General features: G+C 42.9%; 1 protein-coding gene across 2 annotated transcripts in view; it reads left to right on the top strand.

Annotated features, from left to right (window-relative positions):
- Nucleotides 1–951: 951 nt before the first annotated feature.
- Nucleotides 952–11,872, top strand: part of ROBO1 (roundabout guidance receptor 1) — a 367,253-nt gene continuing 356,332 nt past the window's right edge. For both annotated transcript variants that reach the window (XM_018576154.1, XM_018576153.1), the window contains exon 1: nucleotides 952–1,101. In XM_018576154.1, coding sequence (XP_018431656.1) covers nucleotides 1,044–1,101 — 58 coding nt within the window. In that variant the 5' untranslated portion in view covers nucleotides 952–1,043. The remainder of the gene's footprint in view (nucleotides 1,102–11,872) is intronic.

Genomic DNA, 11,872 nt, shown 5'->3' with positions numbered 1-11,872 from the left:
ATACATTTTTGTTAATAGGGTACAATGTATTTTGAAGATTTAACTCCTGAGTTTACTTTCACTTTAACAATTCTATAAAAGAATGAAGAATCAAGTGGTGAAGAGTGTGCTCTGCTGAGACTAGTAGAAGGAAGGACTCTGCCAGCACCAATTCAGAGATGATTTGCGGATCTACAGCCCCTGTGATACACAAATGAGATACATTTGTGTTAATAGTTAGGGTAGTTGAATGTATTTTGAAGATTTAACTCCTGAGTTTAGTGTCACTTTAACAATTCTATAAAGGATTGAAGAATTAAGTGTTGAAGAGTGTGTTCTGCTGAGACCAGCAGATGGCAGCAATGATCCTGAATGGAGGGATCCGGGAGGCTGAAGGTTTACATGTGTAACAAACAACAAAAGAGCAGAAGTGGAGGCGGCCCCTTTAAGCAGAGTTGCTGCTGCTGGATGCATCGCCCGTGTAGAATGAAATGGGGATCAGCTCCGGTCTGAGCAGGAGACAGGAGGGAGAGACAGGAGCCTGCAAACTTCCCAACAACTCCCCATCATAAGAAGAAGAGTAAGGCCGGGAGGACTCAGGATCCCTGCCATCCATCACCAACTCCTCCTGCCTTGAAGGCTCTTCTAAAAGTTGAGTGTGGATCGGAGCTGATCGGAGATGGAGAGCGATGCGTGTGGGACCTGGCAGGAGTGAAGCAGCATTTTGGCCAGTCTAGGTGGGCTGCTTAGAAGACATCCAAGGAGTAATTGGCTTGTTCGGGTTGAGGATTATCTCTGGATAGCTGAACCCCTGGGATCAGATGTAATCAGCCCTGGAGTTTTCTTCTAAGGAGTCCTGACTGGTGACAAGGAGAAGTTCTCCTCCAGGATCTGGACACTGTGTAGACCACAAGTCATCCTCTCATCTGCTCCCCTCTGGGATTTAAACCTGATCGCGGGAAAAGTCGCTTATATTAAGCTTGGCTGGATCTACTTTGGGGGTTGTTTGATTTCCTGGGGATTGTATTCCATTATCTGGGGGCTGTCGGTGGCATGAGAGCACCATGATTGGGGAGTTTATTCACTTTTATCTGCTCTGTGGAATTGTATGCATCTCATCAGGTAAGGGGCTGGGGGGTGTGCGTGTATGTTTGCATTGCCTTTCCAAGTCTACATAGCTCCCAAAATGTTCCCAAACTCCTCTATCTCTCTTTTTTGCTCAAATGTTAGGTATGATCTAAACAAATGGGCTGTTTATATTTCACTGAAGTTTACATTCAGTCTTCCAACCATTGCATTTGTTATTTGTAAATACCACTAGAAAGGAAAACGCAGGGGGTAAAGAAACACCAGTGTTACTTTGGATGCTTTCATTCCTCATGGTTCATGTATGTGATCTGCTACATGGTAATGATGGGTAATTTTTTTGGTCTTACACATGTCTGAAAGTTGGGTATAAGTCTTTATAAGCAATGGTGATTGTCCTGAAGCTCTCAGGTCTCATGAATAAAGATGTATGTGTACTGTTAACTCCTCCATGTCTGTATGTTTAGTTTAGTTCAGTGAAGTTTAGTTCCCTTCTGGGGTAAAACAGTGTTCTTGGTATTGGGTAATGCAGATACTTATTGACAGCTGACATCTTCTGCAATAAATAGCCTGTGTGGCCGCTGGGCTTGCTTAACCCATTGCTGATTGTAAAATACGTTCTGAAAAGTATACCTGTGACCCTGGAGTAGACATTTCCAGGAGTAAGGGCCCATTTACACCATGTCTGGATCATCTCCAGACAAGACCAGATTGTTTCTGGACCCAAAATGCATCCTAATGTATTCCTATGCTATTTCTGGGCTCTGCAGTCCATTCCAGACCACACCAGAAAAATACTGCTCGTCTTATTTTGTCTGGTCTGGAATGCACTGGAACGCATTGAAACACATCAAAAACGCATACAAATGCACTGGGTTACACCTGTAAGACCATTTTAAGCTAAAAAAAAAAAAGGAATTCCAAACGCTGCAAAATTGCGACACAAACTAGAAGAAATACGCAATGAACTGCGTTCCAGAACTGGTCCAGATCTGGTCCGAAAAATGGTTTGAACCTGCCCTAAAACTAACATTTGGCTATAGGAAGGTGGTGTATTCTGAAATACTGGTTCGGTTGAGTGGTGGATTGAGGCTAAAATGCAGATAGCAAAACCTTTTTGAAGCCAAAAAGAGCAATAAGGTGCAAAAAACATATTATTGCTTGGTTCCAGTTTTTAAATATGACCAACAGTAAAATTGCTCCTTTACTGAATAAAATGTTAGATCGCCATTAAAAAAAAGGAAAAAAAAAAGAGTTGCAAGGTATGTGGTCATATGGAGGTTATGGGGTCCACAGTTGGCTATGTGAGTTACTGACAGACAATCTTCTCTGGAAACTATTTTAAAACTGTGATGGCTGTAGGTTTGCTATTTTATTAAATCAGGACTCATTAAGTAATTCATTTAGTCCATAGGATATCACACCACCCTATAGTGGACTTCAGGCATACTTGTACTTCTGGGAAGTGCCGCCACTGCCGGTCCAGCCTGAGTATGGCTTCCTCCATTGTACCTGAGCAACAGGTACACCTTCAATTCACACAAGATAGGATGAGGTAATTCACAACCTTGCTAAATCATACAGGCTTCTCCAGTCAACTTGTTTTTGGATGTTCAGTGTATCACATTCCTTGGGGCATTGATGTTAGTGTCATAATCCTGTAATCAAACCTAATTACCTACTTAAGACTTTGGTCAGAGAACTGCTAATGAAATCCCACTTCACTGCTCCTGTATTGTTGTATTGTTTTGTGTCCAGGACTGCTAGGTAACAAGGACTTGCCAAGAAGGCCAACTCAAGGGTAACCAAAACAACGTAAAGGCTTCTTTGGTAAAGCTGTGTCATGGATAATGTGGATGTGCAATGTGCAGTAACCAATAGCTACCAAAAATGATATCTGGTGATATTGAACTGAAACTTGGACTGCAGCACTTTGCACACTCTTGTCTTAGGGCCCATTCACACCAATTGCGTTTCGTTCCAGAACGGCAGCTGCCGGAACGCACAGCAAATCGCTCACAAAACTTCCCCCTTCGTTCTGGACCAGTAGGGGGGCGTGGTGATGCATTGAAGTCAATGGCACCGCAGCCACACTCCCCCGCCCGCAGTGCGATCAGACGTGTGGCAAAACATTGCCTGCGTTCCGGTCCACTGTGAACGCAAAAAATAGAGCATGCAGCATTTTTTGCGCTTGCTGTGGACGCAGGCAGTGTTTTGCCACACGTCCGATCGCACTGTGGGTGGGGGTGTGTGGCTGCGGTGCCATTGACTTCAATGTACCGCCTTCCCCTCCCACCCCAGAACAAAGGGTGAAGGTTTGTGAGCGATTGCTGTGCGTTCCAGCTGCTGCCACAATTGGTGTGAGTGTGCCCTTAGGGCAGGATCACACCATTTTCTGGACCATTTTCTGGACCAGTTCAGTGTTTTGCTGCAATTTTGCTGCGTTTCACACCATGTCTGGATCATGTCCCGACCAGAACAGTTTGTTCCTGGACCAAAAAAGCATACCAGGGTATCCCTAAAAATACTGTTCATCTAATTTTCTCTGGTCTGGAATGCACTGGAAGGCATGTAATTGCATAAAAAACGCATGCAAATGCACTAGACTGCACCTGGAAGACCATTTTAAGCTAAAAAACCTTGCTCTGTAACACGGCAAAATCCCTGTAAGGGCCCATTCACACCACATTCTGATCATCTCCAGACCAGGCCAGATTGTTTCCGGACTCAATATGCATCCTAATGTATCCCTATGCTATTTCTGGCATCTGTTCACACCATCGCAGTCCGTTCCAGACCAGACCAGACCAGAAAAATACTGCATGTCTCATTTTGTCTGGTCTGGAATGCACTGGAACTGCGGCAGCTTCACACTATTTTCCGGACCAAATCTGGTCCGGAAAATAGTGTGAACCTGCCCTGAAATCACGGCAAAACGCAATGCACCGCGTTCCAGATCTTATGCAGATCTGGCCTGGAAAATGGTGTGAACCTGGTCTCAATGAAGAAAAGGGGAGGGGTTGGAAAGAGAGACTGGTATGACTTTAGCTAAACTGAAATATTTCTGTTGTGAGGTCAAATGAGCTTTTCTCTTACAGATGTTAGAAATTAGTCTGAATTTTACAAAAAGATCGGGTTCAGTCATGTGAAGCTGTTGGCTCTTCTCCTGACCACGCAGAGCGACCATGATGAAGAACTCGAATCTCTTTGGAGCCTTGTGTAAAGCAAACTTGGCTTGGCAAACTTGGATGCATCCCACTGTCATCCTTGCAACTGAAACAACAGAGTTGCAAACAACACAATATTTTCCTGCAGTGTCTGATGAAGGCTGTAATTAGGGCACATTAGAAAGGGCCGATGGGAAACCGCCCTCCACCCTAAACCTCGCAACTCCAGAAAGAAATAATACGTTGTGTAAAATCTAGTGGAAGTCCAATTGAGACATATAGGGCACATTCCAGATATATAATATCCCCTGGTTGAATAGTGGCTGACAATGTAAAATCCATATCTTGTTTCCTAAAGATTGAAAAAGTTAGAGAACTTGGCCCGTTCCATCTCATGGAAGTATTTCAGACCGGCACGTTTTTGTGCTTTAAAGTAAGATTACAAAGGGATGGAAAATAGCCGTGTTTAGACAACTGACATGGAGGTCCAGCAGTTAAGTGTAACAGGAATCACGTTTTGAGGTTTGAAGTCTACCCTGATAGCAATCTCAGTTCAAGACTGAAGAAGTTACTTTACACCTTTGTCAATCATGTCCCCTCTCTCACTCCCCCTCTCTCTCTCTCTCTCTCTCTCTTTCCCTCTCTATGTCTCTATCCCCTCTTTTTTTCTGTCCTCTTTGTCCAGTATGCTTAAAGTGAAACTTCTCTTTTTCAAAACAGATAATAAATACACACTTCTTCGTAAAAAATGTTTAATATATTGTTTTTTTGCATAGGAGCCAGTAAAGCATTGCCACCACAATCAGTGAATTGCAAGTGCAATGCTCTGGCTCCTGCAGACTGTTCCTCCCATCCGTGTCCCTAACAAGGTACGGATATGCATTAACATAGATGGGAGGGAATGTGAATGGGCTACAAGTGTGGCACAGTCACTGCACTTGTACGTCATTGAGAACTACAAGGCCCACCACCGTGGTGGCTGATGGAACATTTCATTTCTCCATTCATAGATCCTGTCGAAGGGAAGGATCTGTGAATGGATGATGTGGCTGTGTGGGCAGAGCCACAAACAGCGTGCCGAATCAATAAAAAAAATACACACAAGCAGTGGTAAGGGCAGGACGGACACTGTAAAGTAAAAAAAAAAATGGCTGAGGGGTTAAGAAGTTAAAGAAGAACTCTGGGGAAATTTTTAATGAACCCTTGGTGTGGGGCTACCGCCACACTGCAAGGGTTAAGTGCTTGTTTTGGCCTAGGGAGGAAAATAATAAAGTTATACTCATCCGATCCTCCGAGCCAGCCAGCTATGACAGCGCTCCTCCCAGCAGTCTCCTTCCCTGCTACAGTGAAGGTATGTCCCTGGGCATCCTTGTGTCCTATACACAGTGTATAGAACGTAATGACTCAGGGACCTTAGACCGCTGCAGGGGAGGGGGAGAGAGGCTTCAGGGACCGATCTAAGGGCCAACCGGCTCCAAGGTTCAGGTAAGTATGACTTTTTTATTTTCCTCCGTAGACCAAAACAAGCACTTAACCCTTGAAGTGTGAGGGTAGGCACACTGCAAGGGCTAATAATATTTTCCCCTGCAGTTCTTCCTTACATAAATACGGTATATATAAAGGAAATAAAATAATGTGCAGTGAACAGGTTATTGGTAGGAAATGTGAAATAGATGAGTTTAGACTATATAGACTACATGAGCAGTGTGGGGGTAGCCCCACTACAAGGGTTAACTGTTAACAACTCTGGAGTTGCTCTTTAAAGAAATGCTTAAAAAAATTGTTGCTTGCTCTTTTTCTGAACACTCAACAGGTTCTTGGTAGGAAATGTGAAGTCGACGAGTTTAGACTGTATAATACGTTCCTTTGTGTCTCTAATTGCCAACGTTATTTGCCTTTCTAAATTATTCCCAACAATGGCACTTCTAAACATTTCCATTTTATTGGCCCTTCTCTACACCTTTCTGTTGTGTAGACGTGTTCCTCACACATTCAGTGAACGACCCCAATTGTGACACAAAGGACTGAACTTTTCTCTCCTCCTGCTGGAATGTGTAATTAACTAACCTGGAAGAAATAAATAACTTTTTCCTACTTTTGTGCTCTGTCTAATTTATTGCCGTAGATTAGCCTTAGAAGATTTGGATCACTCTCTGCATTAAAAGTACATTTGCATGTTTAAAGACAATTGTCAGGATGATGTATGAAGGAAGGGAGATTAGAAAGGAGATAAGAGGCTTAGGAGCCATTAGATAGTGTTTGAGTTCAGGTAACTGGCTGCTGAATGTTATCAGGGCTTCTAAGTTTATGTGACTAGGGTTGTGTGATGTCTCCATGCTGTGAGTTTTGGGTAGATGCTGGTGAGTTGTTCATATGGATTCATATGGAATTCAGGAGCCAGTCTGTCTAATCCAGAAGGCAACAGGATTTTGTTTAGGGGCCTGCTCCATTGACAGCAACTAGAGAAAACCTCAAAAGTTGTGCGTCAGCTGTGAATGATAGGGAGCATTGTCTTCCTGGCTCCTGGGATATGTTCAGCCCTGAGATGACCCATTGGTTTCCCATTGGTTTCTTGTATCTTGGAGATCCTGAAGGAGAGATTTCCCTGCAGTCATTTGTGTTCTTGCACACTACTACAAAGCTACACTGAAAGTGTATCTCCACTTTTACAGCCAAATATTTGTAACATGTTTCCATTCACAACTTAAAAGAGAACTATGGGGTAACTTTTTTATCCAATAGTTCTCTTTAGGGTCACAAGAGGACATATACTAACCTCCTCCCGTGACCCAAAGCTCAGTATATAGCAAGCTATTGCTCACTATTTACTGAGAGTGCAGCAGCCAGGATGGATCGCGACAATACTGTCATGATGCACCCAGCTGCGTGAGTGACAGCTGGCTCTGCCTACCTAGAAGCAGAACCAGCTGTGCCCGCCCCCTCCCCTGTTCATTCTTCCACTTAGAGCTGGAGGATCGAAGAGGGGAGTCCCTGCGGGGAGCCGTGACTGACAGTCACTGCTCTCTGCAGGGAGATGATCGTAAAGTGAGCAAATCGGCTGCATGTTTCTGCTCATTTCGTTTTTGCATGCCCTGTAATTTCAAGGAGGGGGCATGAGCTGGCTGGAGAGGTCAAGTTCACCAAAGTTAACCCTGTTTGTACTGTGCTGGAAGTTGTAAGTTAGAATTGAACACTGTCTGTGCTAACAAAGGATTAAAGATCTAGGAGCACTGGATGTTAATAGGAGGAATGGTAGTCTGCCCCCCCCCCTCCCTTGTTTTGGGGACAGACTCACTCACAAACTGTCTAGAGTTGCTGCAGTCTGACCGAAGGCCTCCTCCAAAAAAAACAGCTAAAAGTTTAAAAATATGAAAAATACATATTTTTAGAAATTCTGTGTGAATGGGAACACATGACATAGGAGTTTTCTTGAATTTGACTGCAAAAGTGGAAAAACACTTTAAGGGTGCTAAGTTTGCCGTAGCGCTAAATGAGAGAAATCACTAGATTTCCCCCATCCACGCTAAAGAGCATGCATGGGGGAATGTCCCCTGCTAGCTACTGAATTCCGAAAGCTGGTACCCGCGGCTCTCAGAATATCCGGTCAGTGACATCAGCTGATTGGCTGCAGTCAACAATTTTCGAGCCGGCTTCTTCAACAAATGTCAATTGAAAAATCGACTTTTACAAAGCTGGGTGGTGCTGGCAGAGCCACCCATGGTTCACCTTTTAACCAATTCAGCAGGAAATGAAAAGAAAACCCCCTGAATTCTCAATTCCATGACCACAGCCTGCCCTTCTACATGTGTGTGTGTGTGTGTGTTCATTGTAGTGCCCTCTGCAAAGCATGTGCAAAGGTTTTTTTTTTTACATTGACCTCTGGTGGTTTCAGTGTGCGTTTCATGCTTTATTGTTCCTACAGGAAAAAGCACATGGAAAATGGCTAACAGATGTAAGATAGCTTTGAAAACATTTGAAAAATCCCGTCTTTATTTTAGGTACGCCGGCACTTAGCTGGCATATGTTTGGACGCTGGGACATGTGCTGCTTTGCAAACTGCATTTGTTAGGGCACTAAACATATTTGTTCTATCGTGGTTGTGCATGTCGTAAGAGAATGCACTTGGGTTGTTCAGCCTTGTTGTTTGCAGGTTTATCGATTCTATGGTGAACATGCACATAGTTTAGTGAATAGGGCCCTACAGGAAACTTTGTATTAATGTGTTTGTTTAATAAGGTGTTATTTATGAATTTCAAATGCAAACACACAGTGGAACTTGCGTATTGATAGTCTCAGAGTATAATGACAGAAAAGAATAGGGGGAGGAACTACATGATGGGGTGGACAGGGGATCAGAAAAGAGGGGTTAAGGTAAATGTTTTAAGGCCCCATTCACACCAGGGTGGAAGCGCTTCAGCTCAGTTTACGCTCGATTTTTGAAAAGGCGTTTTTGGGCGTTTCAGCACTTAAACGCAATTAAAAACGCAATCTATATGGGAAACACGTTGATCAGCGCAAAACAAAATAGCTCAGGGAGCATTTTGGGTTGCAGGCGTTTCGGATTGCATTGAGCCGTGCGATTGCATGAACGGTCCCAATAGGAATATATGGGATCGTTCGTGTCGGCGGTTCAGTGCGGACAAATCCGTGCGACTTAACTGCCCTGGTGTGAACGGGGCCTAAATGAGGTGATCACTTACCTGATTGGAGGATTCGGTGGTCTAGGAGGGGTTTCTGGAGTAGTCTGATTGATGGGGAGTGAAGCCACACTCCCACGCTTCCTCGCTGCAACATCTCCGGCTGTCTAAGGTGTGGTGTTGGCCGGATGGCTGTGTGGGAGTGTTGCTTGGTGAGTATGACTTCCTAGGGGGGTGGAAAACTATCTGCAGGGGCTATCCCTGAATAGGCAGAGTGACAGTGTCTCTTTAAAAAAAGCTTATTGTCCATGACCCATCACACTCCTTAACGATAAGGCCCTGGAAGATTGTTAGAGGGTGCTGCAGATGATGCCGCTTACATCCAAAGTGGAAAAATAAAAAAGTCGCCGGTACACCTAACTCCTTAGTCGGTATGTCTGTTGTGTTCTTGTATATGTTACATGTTGTATATGTTAAATGTTGGATGTCTGATGAAGGGACCCTGGTGGCCCTGAAACTTTGACATTTTTGTGATTCCATGCCCAAACGTCAATGCAGGCATTTCACTAAGAAGTTTGGAGTGTTAGTGACGTATTTATTTTTTCTACAGGCACCTTTCTACAGACTGTTTGAATATGTAGGAATCAGTATAATAGATGGTAAAATAAAATATTCCATACTTTGAGGATATATTGGGGCCCTTTCAGCTCCATTCTTCCTTATTCCAGTTTTCAAAAATGATCCTTACTGTTAGGCCTTTGTATCTGCTCAGCAGGTAACATGGATATTTTCATGATTAAAGGGGAATAATAATGATGAAAGAGCCATGATGAACACTTGTAGCACATAGGGGTAGCACCTGAACCAGCAAAGGCCTTGTAATTGGTTGCTTCTTCTGTTACCTGTATTGTCTCAGCGCGCCTTCATCTGCACTGCAGCTACATCTGCTTATAATTCAAGCTTCAATACAGTGAAATAGCACAATGGAGGTTTCATTAAATCACCCGCATGTGTTCCTCAGCGTACAATGTACGTTTGGTATTTCACTTCTTAAAGTGGACCTACCGTTAAAAGAAGTCTCACTTGCTATTTATCTATAGGGCTCATGTCAGCATTACCAATTAACTTTATATTTTTCTATAGGGCTCATGTCAGCATTACCAATTAACTTTATATTTTTAATCAAAGGATTACCATGCCCTTCCTTTAAATAAAAGCACAGCTCTGAACAACATCATACCACCTCTGAACTACATCATGACATTGCTTGCACCTGAATTAGAAGGACTGGTGAATGCCTCCAGCATTGCATTTTAGATATAATAATAATAATAATAATATTATCAATAGTAATGATAATAGTAATAATAATAATAATAATAAGATCACAGGGAAAGTTTGTAAAAAGGACACCGCTCACATTCATATGTCCAAACTCATCAATCCCATCCAAAATGCTGGGTGCCGGCTGACAGAGGCACACCATGTCCATCACCAGTAATCCAACGTATGTAAAGCCACACACAACAGCCAGGACCTCGATGTAAAAAGTTTATTCCCAGAAATCTACAATGTTACAAGCATGACAGAGCAATGCTTGTGGATCTTGACATGCTTGTAACATTGTAGATTCCTGGGAATAAACTTTTTTACATCGAGATCCTGGCTGTTGTGTGGGGCTTTACATACGTTGGATTACTGGTGATGGACATGGCTTGCCTCTGTCAGCCGGCACCTTATTTTAATTTAGCTGATCTTGGTTATGTGCACTGTACGTCTGAAAAACATTTGAGTGACTACACTTGTTGAAGCATAGACCTTATATTTTTAATGAAAATATCTTTATGTTTTTGAGTAAAGAATGATTAAACACAACTCTGTATGTTTTTTCAGCAGCAATATAATATTGCAGTCTTAATATTTTGTCTTTGTATTATATTGGGTCTAATTTCTTTATTTATTTGGCTGTTTTTTTAGGTTTACTTGGTATTTGCCTTTAAATAAAAAATGCCTTTGTAACATATCAGATCATTTACATAAAACAATAATGTCTCTTTGACATACTAATGCATTTGTTGGTGTTTTGAATATGCTGTTTTTTTGGATTATCATTTTTTTTTTTTAAGTTTACAGCATGATTTGTTGGTGAAGTACAAATCTCATTGCTGGCAGGAGGAGCACTTTGTTTATGTTGATGTTCTTTGTGGGCCCTCTGGCACTCTTGGGGTTTATTATACATTTGCACTGCTTATTCTCTTTTCAATGCCATCTATTTATATGCAAGCTTGAAGGACATGTAAGGAAAACATTTTCCTTGTGCAGATGGGACTGTTGCATGGTAAGGCTTGATTTCAGGAATTTGATATGACTCCTAGTGCAGGTATTGTGGACCCAGAGAATACTGTGCTGTGTGGAACAAGGTCAACATTCTCATTTTATTCTGCTATTTATTTATTTTGTATTTCAACAGATCAAAAGCGCTACTGCTTACGTAGATTATGTTTTGTGTGTATGTGTGTGTGTATGAGAGGCTTTCTAGACCATTTTGTGTAGAGTTCAGGGACATTCTTATGCACACGTATATCCTTCCCTTTTATTCGCTGTGTACAGTTGAGCAACAAACAAGGCCTGAACAAGCAGAGTCAAAAGTACCAATTTAGTACGCTTGGAGTTAAATGGAATGGGATTTTGCAATTGACATAAACATGGGTACACCATTGCTCTGAAATTTATGAGATGGGGACAGGGCCGGATTTCCCACAAGGCCAACCAAGGCTGGCCTTGGGGCAGCAGGGAGTAGAGGGGCAGCAGGGGTGTGGAACTGATATCTCCCGATGCCCAGGCAGGTAGTTGTTTTCCATATGTAGTGCTGCTTTGGGCAAGCAGAGCTAAATGTACAGTAGGGAAGCCACTGCTTGTTTTGTACAAGTGATCTCGGCGACATTGTATGCAGCCTGCAGGTCTCCCATTCTCCATGGTGGGGGGGGGGGGGGGGGGGGCGGG

Source organism: Nanorana parkeri, unplaced genomic scaffold (genome assembly GCF_000935625.1).
Source record: "Nanorana parkeri isolate BGI_ZX_2015 unplaced genomic scaffold, ASM93562v1 scaffold57, whole genome shotgun sequence".
NCBI lineage: Eukaryota > Metazoa > Chordata > Amphibia > Anura > Dicroglossidae > Nanorana > Nanorana parkeri.
The sequence above is the reverse complement of the archived record's forward strand: the minus strand, read 5'-3'. Positions and strand labels throughout refer to the sequence as shown.